Genomic DNA, 16,104 nt, shown 5'->3' with positions numbered 1-16,104 from the left:
CTCCTTTCCCAAAACTGTGGCCGGCCCCCCCGCAAATATCTATACCACCCCCTACACTGATATAGGACAATGCTGCAGAGGAGCATAATACATTACCAGTTCCCAGTGGAGGTACAAGTCCTCCTCAATCCTACCTTTAGCCGTGCCGTACAGCAGTGGCGTAGCTAAGGAGCTGTGGGCTCCGATGCAAGTTTTACATTGGGGTCCCCTAAGCACTCTATACATAACAATTGATACGGTGCACCAAAACCTGCCAATGGCAACTACAGTGACAAAAGTGCAAGAAGGGGGTGGGGAACAATTTGTTAATGATTATCACTATTCAAAGTATCTATAGAAGTGATTATTATGAGCACAGGACCAATAGAGAGATAATACTGCAGGTGAGGGAGGGCCCCTCTAACATAAGGGCCCTGATGCGGTTGCAACCTCTGCGCCCTCTATTGCTACACCCCTGCCATACAGTCTATCTCCTTGCAGCCTCTGGTCCTGCATGTCACATGATGTGCATTGGCGCCCTAGTAAGGCAGACTGTACAGTGTGGCTGAAGAGAGGAGTGAGCAGAGCCGGGACAAGGTCCTCCAGCACCCAAGGCTGAGACACCAAAGTGCGCCTCCCCATCCCTCCCACCCCAGCTGTCACACACTGATTGCTATTAGACTAAGAGCCCCAGGGCCCCCAACACCTTAATGTCTAGTTATCTGGCTTACAGTCACTGCTATGTATCCCATTTTCTTATTTGTGTATATTGGCGTTAGCGATGCAGTGCGTCGCGCCTGCCTCACCGCATCGCACCGCCAAAAACAGGCCTTCAGGGAAAACCACGTTAGTACACGGTGTTCCCTGTCTGGCATTTGGCCAAGCAAGAAGTGTTGCGCTCTTGTGGTCACTTCCTGCTTTGGGTATGCGGAAGTGCATGGCAGCGTATTGTAAAAATACACATCCGCGAAACGTTGTATTTAAAGAACCCTGCAACATCATAGACTAACATGACTTCCAGGCCGACACAGGAGCCGCGCAGTAACGTAGGGATGCCCTATCGTTAACTCTGGCTCTTCCGGCGCAGCGTACCGCAACGTGGGAAGTCTGAACCCACCCATAGGCTTTCATTAGGCTGCGGTAGCAGTGTGGCTATTTGCCTCAACGCACCACGCCAAAGTGAAAGGACCCTTAGCCCATTAGAAGGGGTATCTCAACCTGGTTGGTCCTTTGCACTCAAGGCCTCATATAGCTTTCTAATTTGCCTATATTAAAAGCGCAAGACTTGTTTTCAGTCATTAAATCATACTGTCCTGCACTATTTGGTACTTCTCTTTTTATGACTCGTATTCAGTACATTCACTCCTAAGACTTGAAATACACACTTTGCATTTCACACCTCATCGCGTGACTGCTACTGGGTCAACTTGTTCCTCTACTTTAATGCAGGATGATAGGCGGAATCTCTAATCTTACAACGTGCAGTGACCTGTAAAGAACCTGCTGCTCAATGAGCTAGTGGCTGACATTGGGAATTATAGGCTTTGTTTCTGTGTCCTCTCATTTTATCTGGCAGTGTGTACAGTATATGTCCACACTGAGAACCCAAGGACCATACAGGTGCATAGGTATATGTTTTCTGCTGAAAACTTTATTGAGAAGTCCCCGATCCACAACGTTTGGACAGCAATGGAGCACCCAGAATGGAACTACAGGTAGTCCTCGACTTACGAACGCACGACTTACAAATGACCCGCTGATATGAATGGCATGGATTCTGTGTTTCCATGGGAACAAGCCAGAAAAAAGATTTTTCAAATCGGACTTGTAGTTTTTGAGAAAATCGATTTTAAAAAATTCAAAGAAAAAAATGGCTTTCAAACTTGTATAAGCAGGTACAGAGGGCAAAGGAGACTCAGAGGGGGAGACTGGAGACACAGAGGGGCACAGAGGAGGTACAAGGGACAGAGATGGCACAGTGCTCTGACTTAAAAACAGATTCATGTTAAGAATGAACCTACAGTCCCTATCTCGTTCGTTAACCGGGGACTACATGTATTAAGAAAATGTCTGTTGGGTGGCAAAAAATTGTAACAATCATCTAGGTCATATCTGATCACAGAGAGGTTTGCTAAAGCTAAAGGCCCATACGCACTCTCCATTAATGTCACCCAACAGGGATCGCAAGCAAGCGATGTGTGCAATGTGTTCTGTTCTATGATTGGTGTGGGAGTGACAAAGTGTGGCAGGCAAGGTTAGTGGTGGAGAACAATGTTATCTCCCATCGCTCAGCTAAAGTGATTTGCAGCCGAGTGGTCAGGGGCTGCCACACATGCTGGATTCTTGGCAGAGGGGGTCGTTATCAGCTGTCCCAGCCGAGGTTCATCTGGCGTGTGTACAGGCCTTAATTGAAGCAGTGAGCTTATACGATGCCCACGGTATTAAAGCCTTACATGGTCTTCAGAAAGTCCCCAGACCACGACCGTGGCATTTGTCCCCTCCCACAATCCTCTATTTGCCGGTAATCTGATCCTGTATAGGTCATGACTCCTTGATCTGGATTTAGAGGCCTATGATAATCCATAGGCTTCCTCCATCCTCCTCCACTTGCCCGTTTCAGCATTGTCCCTTCCCAAAAAAACTCAACTAGCTCCTGTCAACATCTCGTGCATGCGCAGTGGCATGGACTCGATTGGGCTCGGCATTTTTTGCTGAAGCCCAAGCGGGTCAGTGCTACTGTGCAGGCGCAGTGTGGTGGATCCAGAGGCTTCCCTCTCCCAAGGTAAGTATCTACCGTATTTTTCGGGCTATAAGACGCAATAAGACGCATCTAGATTTAGAGGACAAAAAACTGGAAAATATATACTAAACCTGGTGCATCTATGGTGAAGGGGAATCTTGTGGATTATGTCCCCTTTGTACCTCATGGCACCTTGTACCTCCTGCCCTCTTGTACCTCCCTGAGTTCTCCTCTGTCCTCCCTTGTGTCCTCCTCTGTCCCCCTTATGCCCTTCTCTGTCCCCATGTGTCTGCTTCTGTCCTCCTTGTGTTCGCTTCTATGCCCCTTTGTGTCTCCCTTGTGTCCTCCTCTATGCCCCTTTGCGTCCCCCTGTGTCCTACATTTGTCCCCCTGTGTCCTTTTTTGCATGGGCACAGTGCAGGGAGTCCCCGACATTGCGGTGAGTTGGAGGTTAGTATTGGCAGACATTCACAAGGCAGGGACTCTCTGCATTTGGACTATAAGATGCAGTGACTTTTTCCCCCCACTTTTGGGGGAGAAAAAGTGAGTCTTATAGTCCCAAAAATACAGTAACTTTTTGGGTATAGAAACTCACAGGTGTACTTTAACTTTTAAAATGATGGCTCTGGTTATTTCCATACCCAAGCAAAGTGCAGGCGGGCAGCCATTAGCATGTGTTGAATTAATCTGTGAGATTTTTGGTTCTGGGCAGTGTCGGTCCAAGTCCACCCCTTGACAGATGCATTTGTCACAAAAAAAATCAGTGTTATTATTTTCCCCTATTCATGGTTTATTGTTTTCTCTGATCAGTATATAACCTAAGGCAACCCCGTGTTGTGGCTGATCATATATAAACATTCGGTGCACTCAGGCATCTGTGCTTATGCACATAGAGAGGAGGGGAGGCACTTGTAGACACATGTATCACTGACTTATCCTTGAAGGAACGTCAGTAATTGGATATGGCTTTTTTTTTTCGGTATGCCCCACATTTTATTTTCAGAGCAGACCTAAATAGCGGCTCCTCTAATAATTACCTTGGGAGCAGCGTGCAGCGAATTCTGTAGCTGTGTTTAGTTGTTTAGTCTGTAAACAAAAGGACTTGTGTAGCCTCTGAGGTTTAAAACCTGCACTCAGTTTATCTATTTTTTATACAGCAGGGATAGGTAGCAGCACTTCCCAAGACAGGCTGCATCTGAATTACTAGCAGCATAGATGTGCCGAGCCTAATTATAGGAGGAATACACAACTTGCATTCAGATGCTCCAAAATTAGCATAATGGAGGATGTTAGCTTCCAAAAACAGTTTGCATGCAGAGCGTTCCGTACTAGACTCTTCCACCGCGATGAGGTCATCCTTCATGGAAGAGACCCTAACCTCTAATTACCAAACAAACATAGTGTGGACATTGTCCATTATCCATTGCCATGAATGGTAGAAAGTTGAGGTAGAGAAAAGAAAAACAAAGGTGTCCAAATATTGTCAAACTAGCAAAAGTGTGCCCATGCTGTGCACAGAGTGTTGTGAAGTGAGGAGGGGCATTTGCAACTACAGTATTGTGGCACAGTAAAAAAGCAGAAACAGCAGCACTGGATCAGACAATACAGTACCTTTATTGTGGCTCTATAGGTACAGACAAAGTGGTATGCAGTGGGGGTGGGAAGAGCCTGACAGCTGTTTCGCACAGATACACTTCTTTAGAGGCTAATACATATATGTGTATTAGCCTCTGAAGAAGCGTATCTGCCTTAGTCACCTTGGGCACACTTCTATGTATTTTGCATACTATGGAAATCAAAAGTTTACTTTCTTAAAACAGAAAGTATTTGCAATGATTCAGAATAATTGCAAATACTTTCTGTTTTAAGAAAGCAATCTTTTGTTTTCCAATGCATCTTGGCAAGAAGGCTTTTTGGTCCATTGAAGCCCCTTACACACTAGTCCTAGGAGTTCTGGTTCATCAGGAGCTTGCTGGGTACTCAATAATTTTGCATACTATGAAACTCTAGTGTTTCCCATTTAACCCTGAACCTTTAACATGGGCCTGCTGTACAATGTCCTTCCTTTAGGAAAGAAGCATTGCAGAGTTTTGCAGCCAGCACAGCTCCCCGTGAAGAATACCTCTGTGTGCTGTGAAATAAGCCACATGATACATCAGAGCCCCCCTGCACTTGCTGACACGTCTTCCCTTTCTCTCTTACAGATGGCTATGCATTCTCTCAAGAAGAACATGGTGTTGTTTCTCAGTCTCAAATCGTGCGATCCTATGACACCACGAAGCAGAGGAGCGGGGTAGAGTAACAGAGACCCCGGTGACTGGTGGCAGCAGATAATCAGCTTGGGACAATACGTCTTCTGTTAACAGATATTTGACTATCTTTGGCCGCAGCAGCCAAATACTGGGGAACCCATTTCTGTGGCCTTCGCCAATAAATTTCTTAACTTCTTTTTCTGTTCCACCAGCAGGGCCTGCATGAGATTCTAATAAAACTATGCATTACAGGTCCCTCTGGAAGAGGTTAGTAGGTATTCACAGCAGGGGCACAGTGTGTCCACAGATATAGGAAATCATTGCTTTCTTTCTGCCGTGTCCTGCTTCTGTTTTCCTATCTCTCTCACTTGTACGCTGCTGTTGTACCAATACTGTTCTGTGTTATGGACCATTCTTCAAAAACAGAGATCATTTCCCGTTGAGTAAGGCTAGTTAATTTGTCTTCAAAGACAGATGAACGTGAAGGGTTAGTCCACCCAAGACTGATCAGAACCTAGCTTGGAACTTACACACCATGTCCCACCTCAACAAAACACACTTATCTTTGTAGCCCAGGCCGGACTTTCTGTTTTCAGCTTAGTTCGCACTAAAGTTCGCACTTAGTTCGTACATATGCTAAACTAAAGACGTTTGAAACGTTTGTTTGCTGTGTTGGGCGATAGTTGTGTGCAGGGCCGTATTTACCATAAGGCTCTGTAGGCACATGCCTACAGGCACCTGATGATGGAAAGGGGGGGGGGGGGGTCACTCCCCTTCTGCCTCCCTCCTTCCCTATGCAGAGTCCTGATGAGAGTGTAAATAAGAGGTTACTCACGCTGCTCTCAGCATTCCACTGACTAGATCTCCTTTCAGTCAGGGGCACCTCTAGCTACTTAATCCTGAGGTTTCTATAGCGAACTAATACTAGGGGGCACCTCTAACTACTTAATCTGAATCCAAATAATCCAAACATTTGTATACCGTTGACTCAAAGCACTCAAGAGCTGCAGCCACTGGGACACGCTCAGGAGGCCACCCTGTAGTGTTAGGGAGTCTTGCCTTGAACTCCTTACTGAATAGGTACTGACCCTGGCCAGGATTTGAACCCTGGTCTCCCATGTCAAAGGCGGTGCCCTTAACCAGTACACTATCCAGCCACTTAATACCGACGGTACATCTGCTGACTTCCTAATACTAAAGGGCACCTGTAGCTACCTATGAAGGGCAAGGGAAGTAAGGGAGCAGTGACAGCTGGGCTAGCCAGCACACTTGTGGTGCAGTTTGGTGGGGTTTTTTAGGTCCATGAAGGGCGAAGTCTAGGCTGCCAGGACAAAAATTTAGCCAAATGATGGCAGGTGCTTAAAATTTGTGCATTTCGCTCATTCCAGCCAGTAGATCAACTCAGACGACTATTGAGCAGATTTCGTGCTGTCGGCCATATGTGTACAATGTTGTTTGAACGACCCCCTTTAACTGAATGTGGTCATGTTGTGCATATTGTCATTCATGCTTGCACATGTAATATTTAAATGAGTTGGTCGTTTGCAACATTGGTGTGTTGCAACATTGTTACAGTTTATTCCATATCACCCCACACCTGGTAGTGACTGTTGTCACTCTCCCGGCACACCCGCTCCACAATCTGCCTCTTTAACATCTTGCCTATTTCAAATAGACTCATGTTGATGTCCTTACTCATAAGTAGGGAGTGATACAGCTGGTCATACCAACCAATAGTAACCCTTCACCTGGATATCTGCTTCATATTTGCACCAGTTCTCCCATTTTCTTTGCTCTTGTTTTGCTAAATCTGCCCCACTGTGCACTGAAATAAGTGACTCAGCATTAGGTTTATACTCTGTACCCAGTGGTCCTGATTTAATAAACCTTGAGTTTTGTCATAGGGGAGGGGGTTTAATCAGTAATATATTGAGATTGTTTGGCCCTTAGATGACACTGCGTTTTAGATCTTGGTTTACATTTGGGTCACTGTTAAGGCATACCTGAAATGGGTCAAAAAAGTGGATTTTTAGTCTGTCCGGTTCCTCTGTGTCCTCCGGGTCCCCTCCTATGTGCTGCTGGCCCCCAGAAAGATATGCCACTTGCAGCTACTGAACATGCGCGGTCCTGTCCATGTTCCTCCTCAAACTCTCCTCAATACCATCACAGGGAGCATTTGGCACTTGCAGGGCTCTCAAAAGAATTATATATGCATGCACAGAACGCTCCCGGCGATGGGAGCACAATTGATGAGGTATGCGGACGGGACTGCGCATGTGCAGTACTTGCGTCTAGAGCTTGCAGATGTTTCTGAAGGGGCAGAGGCACATAGGAGAGGACCTGGAGGACACCAAGGAAATAGTCAACAGGGGCAGGTGTGGCTTAAATACAGAGTGCCCATCTGGAGCTGGTATTGTTGTTATAGATACTTTTCTTCATTTTAGCTATCTACAATCTTCTTTCAGCTTCTACCTGCAGTCTTCTCCATTCACAGCAGACTCTTCCACTGTCATCATTCAGCACAGTTGAAGGTTATGCCCTCATATGGACCATAATGTACAAGACGGAGTTACAGTGACATGGTGGTGGGCAATGGATGACACTGCAACAGGAAACAGGAAAAATGTTAAACCACACACAGTGGCTTGTTAGTTGACCCAAAAATCTCTTTTCAGAGGTATCTGTGTCCTCCAGGCCCTCCTCGTTACCCCAGGTCCAGTGTCTTTGCCCCTGACTCCTTAGCGAGCACTTCCTTCTACTGGGCATGTGCAGTTTGCGGACTTGTGCATGCCCAATTCAGATGGTCTCTTTCCTGTGCTCTGGACACGTGCGGTTCTGGACTTCTTATGTGCTCAATCACAGAGGTGGGTGTTTACAGTTGACTGAATTAAGTCATATGATTAATGCAATGAGAGAGTCTGGAACCCACAGACAAGGTGTTTTAAGGTAAACAAATGTTCCATTCTGTGCGGATTAATATTTTTTGCTGCCTTCTGTACCTGTTAAAGAAGGCTGCCGATCCCATGTCTGGAATGAGGAAAAGTAGCCATAACAATAATAATGATACTAAACCGCCCCCTTCCTCCCATCCAGCTTCTCTGTACGTGCAGCCAGCTGTATGTGGTGACACAGAGCACCAGGGTGGCAGTGAGACAGGAGAGGGTGACCAGTGTGGCATCGGTGCCAGTGGCAGGGAGTAAAAGCCACCTTATTTCATAATGAAGTCAACCATATCTTTGTTCTCAGATAAGGGAGAACACTCAGGAGGAAAGTCTTTTGAATCAGGACCTGTGTTTGCTACAGTGGTGATCTGATCTGAGGAATCAGCTTTTATCATGTTTCTACAAGTCATTCTTCTTGTAAATTGTGCTTGGTGAAACTTGCCTTCTTAAAACAGAAGGAAAATTGCAATAATTCAGCTATAAGTGAACATTTGTGGTTACCCACAATGCACCACTACTGAATATGCAAATTATCTCTTTTACCCCTGTGCCAGACAAGCATCCAGAACCGCTGGTGTATAGCAAGCCTATAGCTTTAAATATTACAAAGCCACACCAATCTGTTGTACTGGTCCAAGCCCTATCCCATACAGCCATATCAATCCCTGCCATGTACTGATGAGGGCCAAAAGCCCGAAACAGGCTGTCTATATGTGGAGTTGATGTGGCTGTGTAATATTTAAGCTATAGGCTTGCTATACACCAGCGGTTCTGGATTCTTGCCTGGTTACAGAGGTGAAAAGAGATAATTTGCATATTCAGTAGTGGTGCATTGTGGGTAACCACAAATGTTCACTTATAGCTGAATTATTGCAAGTTTCCTTCTGCTTTAAGAAGGCAAATTTCACCAAGCATTGCTTATTAGTAGGAGGGCTTTTTGGTCTCTTTTATTCCCCTATACATTCCTAGTGGTTTGGGTCACCCCGAGCTGCTTGATTACTCTCTTGTAAATTGTATGTCTGAACTGGTTATCACTAGGATTGGTCAGTGAGATGCTAATCATTTCAAGTTGATGCAGATATGTTAATTTTATTAACTTTTTATGTGCATCAACTCAGAATGATTAGCATAATAATCACCCCTAGTGTTAAGCAGTTCAGATGCACAATTTGCATCAAGAGTTCCAACGATCGTGGTACTTTGCGTGGGAGTTGTCGCGGTTCAAACAAATCTGATCCGCCGTGACGGCCATTATCACCGCGGGTCATGAAAGGTGATCGTTTAATCGTGCAAACATACCCATGGTCGAGAAATTGTGGAAGCGATCACTCGACATGGAAAAAGTCTTGTGCTGTGGAAAAAAACACACAAAACTCGTAGTGGGTATGAACCTTTTACATATAAGTACACTAACACTTTAAAACACAATTATAGAAGTGTGTATGTGGGGAAAGAAGAGCTAGGAAGTCTGGGGGGAGGGGAGGGGCGATAAGGTGGGCAGTTATTAATACCCTCATAGTCATAGGTCAGACATCTTACATTTGCTGCTCTTTGCCTTGAAAGTGAAGCTGTAGCAGGGGTGCATTTTGAGTTCCCAGAAGTAATTTCTGATGTGCGTTTGACATTTTTACATGCTTGCTGTGCCATATATCCTTGTTAGTATTTCAAATCCAGTAAGATTAGTAGGCTTTCCCAATTGGCTTTCTGTAAACATATCAGATAGAGCAGCTGCACCATTGCTGAACATTTAATACAGTTGTGATAGGCTACGTTGAGGGTGATGTACAGTACTAATCCTGAGATAAAGCTGGGTATATACATCAGATGGGCGGGCAGCACATGAGGTGATAGCCTCCGAGACAGACCAGCATATGGACGTGCAGCTTGCTATGTCTAAATGTGCAAGCTCATCGCTATGGAAACGAGAGAAAGAGGTAGAGACAACAGACCAACCTAGTGGATTACCAATCCCCGAAATAAGATGCAGTGCATTAATTGTCCACAATCAAGAATGAATTGGTTGGTTGGCTACAATCAATTTAGCAATACACAATGGGGGACAGGATGTAATTGTGTCAGTCTGAGGAGCACAAAGCAATAATCACTTCCGATTTGATTGGCCTTCCAATCAAATGATGGGATTGTCCAAGGATTGGAAGTGTAATGTGCTGCAGACTGGTCACGAAACAACCAATAGCAGGGTCTTCAATAAGTTGCTGGTAGATCTGACAGAAATATTTCTTGATTGTACATGTGTTGTACTGTGTGTGGGGGGTCAGCACCGTCTGGCCGGTGGAGGATGTCACTCTCGACCTATTGGTTACAGATTGAGACATTGGCCAGAACTTGGAGCAATCAGTCTTGGATCTAACCAGATGTAATAGGCAGTAGTAATCCTATAGACCGGAAATGAGATAAGGATAGTAGAATGATACCCTCACAGCAATACAACTAATCAGAAAAATATGGTGCCCCAATGTATGCATATATCACAAACTATACATAGGACAAGGCATTTAAAACTCAGATCAGTAAAGTTACTCACATGTACATGTATATCTAAAAAACAAAAAGACCTCAAGAATTTATTTAAAGGGCCATTATCGTGAAAAAGTGTAAAATTTAAACTACATGTGTATACATAATTATAAGAAGTACATTTCTCTGTGAGTAAAATACAGTATAAATTACTCTTCTCCCATGTTCCTGCCACATACGGTAGACAGTAAAAATCTGACAGGTTTTGGACTAGTCCATCTCCTTATGGGGGATTTTAAGTATTATTTTTATTTTTTATAGAGGGAGTAAATTATAGAAAGGATCAATACAAACATGCAGAAAACACGCTCCCACACTATTTTGGCAACTTGGCTTAACTCTCCTTGGCGGTAACCCCCAGTCAGGCTCCGGACGGAAATCTGTAGCTCAGAGTGGTAATCCCTAGTTGGATCCATGGAAGGTGTGCAATGTGCAGGGCTGCCACAGATCTATCTAGCAGTATGATTTTTAGGGTCTAAAAGCGTGTGAAAAAATTGCACCACTTTTAAACAAGAGATGGACCAGTCCAAAACTTTCAGAGCTGTCATATTTTTGTAACCTATTGTAAGTAACCGTAACATAGGAAAAAATACATTTGTAGTGCACTTTACTTTTTTTTGCGATAGTTGTCCTTTAAGGCCCTCTTTATCATCCTTTGGGTGTGTACTGTACCTTGTACTCTGCTAATTTTATGAAACTTGGGTGCTTGCAGATGACCGGTATCATAGCAACACCTGTGTCATTAATTCATCCCTCTTAGGACATTTACCTATAGAAAACTTCTAAGTACAGAGCTTTTTTTTATTCCCTAATAAGACATAGGAAAGCAGAAATAAAAATATATGCTGAACATGATAAAGGGATCTGTGGAGGCTGTTGGGGTATGCTGGAATTTGTAGTTCTCCTACAGCTGCTATGGCTGCAGGTTGACCCTCGCTGCTGTACTCATTCACCTATCCACTGTCCAGCTTGGCTTTTGAGACTATCCTATTCTGATACCGGCAGTCTTATACATACAAAGCTACATGTACATTCTCCTCTGTATGTATGAAATATGGCATTTTATTTATTTATTGACTATATTTTGATTCCTATTGGTTTTGAAAATATGTATTTAGCATCATCAATAAAAAAAACAGTTCTTATTACCTGTGTATTTGCTTCTTTATTATATCATAGGTGGAAAGTGGAAAAAAAAAACCTAGTAAGCACATATTTTTTAGACTTAGGTAGGCGCTCAGTTGCAGACATATTTCTATTATCTATAAACTGCTTGACTTGCTAATGTAAAATAAATCACTCGTAAGCAGCTACTCAGTGCCCAGACATTGGCCACTTCATGCACAGTTGTCCGTGCTACTGGCTGCAATCTTGTTAGAGGGATGCAGTCTACGCCTTTACCCATTGCAGATTGAACAGTGGGAATGATGCAACATGAACAAGAAGCTCCACCCACTTTAAGAAACTGATGGACCTTATTCAAGACTTTCACTTACTTTTATTGATAGTTAAAGAGACACTGAAGCCAGTTTAAAAATAGCTTTTTACCTTTTATTTATGTGAGGCATGTTTGCCCCTGTTAAAACGCCGCTATCCTGCAGCAGAACGAGGGGTCTTTACCCCCAAAATCCCCTGGGGGACACTGCGGGGAGCACTTCTGTGAGAGGCAGAGCTTTCAGCTGTAGCTCTGCCTCTACACGCGTCTATCAGTGCTGATCGCCGCCTCTCCACTCCCCTCTCAGTCTTCCATCACCTAGAGGGGCAGGGGAGAGGCGGGGAGATCCGCCGGCTGATAGACGCGCATGGAGGCAGAGCTGCAGCCAAAAGCTCTGCCTCCAAGAGCAGCAAAATCCATGACCAAGAAAGTCGTGGATTTTGCACAGGGAATTTGGGGGGTAATAACCCCTCGTTCTGCCGCGGGATAGCGGCGTTTTAACAGGGGCAAACATGCCTCATAAATAAAAGGTAAAAAGCCGTTTTTAAACTGGCTTCAGTGTTTCTTTAAGGCTCGATCCCCATTAATTGCAAAAACACACCTGTTACGTAAGTTTTTGCAAGCTCCACTTGTTAAAAATAGCACCCGCTTCCAATAAAACCCCAGATCCGTTTGCCACATTACAGCAAAAAAGAACGCAGAATTCATACTTGCTGCATTTTTCCAGACAATCGGATGCCTTGCCCATAGTCACCTGTGGTGAAACGCACCTGGCCCGCAGAGGCAAATTGGAGTGGACCAAGAACTGTCGGCTCCACTGTGTGCGCGATGAGTGTGTCAGAAATAGGAATCAAGCCTAACAAGGTAATATACTATAATACTGCTACTAGAGGATGAGACAAAACCCTACCTTCTACTGTTAGTGGAGGAACCCTCAATGACAATTGCTGCACACTGTGCCACAGACTTAAGCTCCTTTCACATCTAACAACGCGTGCAGGAGCCGTTCTCCTGCACGCGTTGACTAGCCTGTGGCTGTCATTGGGAATCTGCGGTGGAACGCTGAGTAGCGGCGGTAGTATCAATTAACCCGACGGGAAAACACAGATTCCCTACGAGAAACAGCTCCCGGGTGCGTCGTACCGCAACGTATCAAAACGCATGGTCGAGTGTGAAAGGTAAAATAAAAGTCTATGGACTTTCCTTTTACCTTGGTTAACGCAAAGCATAGACTTTGCGTTAGGGCCGGTTCACATGGACGCTTGGCGTTCGGGACCCATCGGCTAAACGCTCCCATTCAAGTGAATGGGAGCGTTTAGCATTGCGCGGTTACCGTCGATTGCATAAACGCGGCGTTTTGATCCTGATTTAACGCATTGTTTCGGCCGTCCCTAGAAGCCGCATGCAATGTCCAGGGACGGCTAGCCAGCGCGGCTTCATGTCCCCCTGCGGGGATGAGAAACGCCGATCACGACGATCTCCGTACTGCCGCCACCGAACGAGACGTCACAGGACGACACGACTTCCTGGCCGCCCCAACACTGCCTGCCGCCGTGTGAACTGGCCCTTATGTTCCTCTCAGGGCTCTTTCACACCAGAGCCCTTTTTCAGCTTTTTATGAACTTTAAACCTAAAATGCTCGCAAACTGCATATCCTTTTTATGTCCCCCAATTCTCCTTACTTTGCAATGCCTATATGTATCATGGCCATGCCAATAAAGCTAATTTTGATTTGACTTATAAACACGATATTGTCTCCCTTTCCACCCGAGAGCAAGCAACTGTCATCCCATGTTTATAGGTACTAATATTTATTTCTCCACCACCTATAGTCACTCGCCTGCAGCAGATTCCAACAGAATATGTTACTGTCCAGGAGGAGTAGCTGTCCCTGGTGTGTGATTTACTGTCCTTCACTCGTACTGCCCTATCTTAATAGAGGTCACTGGCTGCTATTGCTCACAATGGCTGTCCGGTAGGGCTAAGCTCAGTGACACATGGTGAGCTGGCGATGTCAATGAGAATCACACATGGGCCTTGTCACTTGGCCACTCATTGTGTGACACAGAGAAGGCTGGGTCACAGATTATCAGCATTTTGGGACAGTAAAGTAAACCTATGCTGAGCCTGGATATCTCCTCAGGTCAGGACCCGGCATTCTTCCTCGCTGGCCAGGGTTAGATGAGGGGCTCCCTGGCCTCCCTCTGTTAGTTTTTACAATTGGTGCTCATGCACAAACGTAAACACACAGCGGGAACCACATATCTGCAATGCTTCCAAAACAACCATCCTACACCTCCAACAATTAGTAAGATAGTTCAGATACCCAGCAGAATGCCATCAGCCAAATCAGTATGATTTACTCAATCCATTTACTTGGAAACACTTCACGTTTGTCGCCCAAAACAATCTTTATGAATCGTTGCAGGTGGTAGTTTTGGAGCGGCCAATGTGTGATTGGAAGAGCAGTGTGTACTGCTCTATGGAGAAGGGAGGGGGACAGATGTGCAAACAGGACCACACTTTATCTGAAGTTCTTGTAGTCATATTAGTTTTCAAACAAGGGATATTTATGTTGTGGATCTCAAAGAGTAGGGCAGTGACATCATTGGAGGACACCTCTACACCCTACAAATTTATTGCCAAAATAATCAGGATTGATTGAGTTGGCTGTGGAAAGTATGTTCAGAATCATAATAATTTTATTTGGCCAAATAAGTTTACACTTACTAAGAATCGGACTTGGCAGTTTTTTTTTTTTTTTAACCGATTTAGACAAAACTATACAAGGACATACAGTAGCAGGGGCGTAACTAGAAATCACTGGGCCCCCCTGCAAAACTTTGGATGGGGCCCCTCCTGCCAAACACACCCCACCCTTGTTGTGTCTTTCCATTTAGTATCCTAAGTTGGTTGGTAAGTGGTTAATCAATGGGGTGTGCAATCCCATGTGCCTGGACGCTTTTGTTACAACTGACTGGTATCTAACACCGGAAAGCAGAAGTTGGAAGATGGAGTGGGCAGGGTGAGAATGGTTGGGGCAATGTTGGCCACTCTCTTTCTACACCTGCTGTTGTAAAGATCCTGCAGGGGAGGTATGATTCTTTCTGCTGATTGAAAGATGCGCTGCAGTCTCACCTTCTCACCTAAGCAACATGAGCAGAGCCAGACAGTTATTGATGATGTCATGGTGACGATGATTGCAGTATAAAACTCCGCCATTGCTTTCTGTGGTAGACCAAACTTGTTTTAGGCCGGATCCACACTATAAGTGCTTTTTTGAGCGCTTGCGTTTGATTAGCGCTTGCTGAGCACTTGTTAAAAAATCGCTCCAATTCACTTTCATTAAAATCACATAAAAAATCATGTAAAAATAGCCGCGATAGCATAAGCGAAAAACATGGCGATTTTTACACAATTTTTACCGCGATTTAATGAAAGTGAATGGGGCAATTTTTTTTAAAAAGCTCTCAGTAACACTAAACAAACGCAAGTGCTCACAAAAGCACTTATAGTGTGGATCCGGCCTTACAGGGGGACTGTAAGTATTCGAACACCCTGCAATTTTGCAAGTTCTCCCACTTAGAAATCATCAGGAATCAGGAATCAGGAATCTTTATTTCGCCAAGCATGACTGGGTCATGCCCGGAATTGGGTTTGGCACAGTACATATAGCTCCGAAGAGACAGCAATAGAACAGAAGTTGTATTACACTATATAACACAGAGGACAAGCATTTACATTCACATTACATTACACTAAAGCATATACATTCACATTATATTACACTAACATTTGCCTTACATGCAAGAGCAGCAGTTATACCCGTACAAGGACAAGAAGACAAAGAGTGGCCTAACATTAGTTGTTGTGAGCAGATGGGAGTATGTGGAGTAAATTGAGGAGGCTGACTGCCACGGGAAAGAAAGAGTTACTGTGTCTGGAAGTCCTTGTGGAGATGGCTCGAAGCCTCCGTCCCAGTGGGAGCTGACAGAAGTAGCGGTGGCCCGGGTGAGTGGAATCGTTAGCGATCCTCAGTGCCCTGGATTTCAGCCTTCTCTTGTGAAGGAGGTCAAGTGGGGGAAGAGGTCTCCCAATGACCTTCTCCGCTGCCCTGATGACTCTCTGAAGTGTGAGCCTGTCGCTAGTGGTGGCGCCAGTGTACCAGACCAGGATGGAGGAGCAGAGAATCGATTCAATGGTGGCAGAGTAGAAGCT

General features: G+C 44.9%; 1 protein-coding gene across 7 annotated transcripts in view; it reads left to right on the top strand.

The window, feature by feature from the left end:
* ATP8A2 (ATPase phospholipid transporting 8A2) overlaps nucleotides 1-5,222 on the top strand; it is a 970,290-nt gene extending 965,068 nt beyond the window's left edge. For all 7 annotated transcript variants that reach the window (XM_068266975.1, XM_068266976.1, XM_068266977.1 and 4 more), the window contains one exon: nucleotides 4,924-5,222. In XM_068266975.1, coding sequence (XP_068123076.1) covers nucleotides 4,924-5,021 — 98 coding nt within the window. In that variant the 3' untranslated portion in view covers nucleotides 5,022-5,222. The remainder of the gene's footprint in view (nucleotides 1-4,923) is intronic.
* The last annotated feature ends 10,882 nt before the right edge of the window (nucleotides 5,223-16,104 follow it).

Source organism: Hyperolius riggenbachi, chromosome 2, assembly GCF_040937935.1.
Source record: "Hyperolius riggenbachi isolate aHypRig1 chromosome 2, aHypRig1.pri, whole genome shotgun sequence".
Lineage (NCBI taxonomy): Eukaryota > Metazoa > Chordata > Amphibia > Anura > Hyperoliidae > Hyperolius > Hyperolius riggenbachi.
The sequence above is the reverse complement of the archived record's forward strand: the minus strand, read 5'-3'. Positions and strand labels throughout refer to the sequence as shown.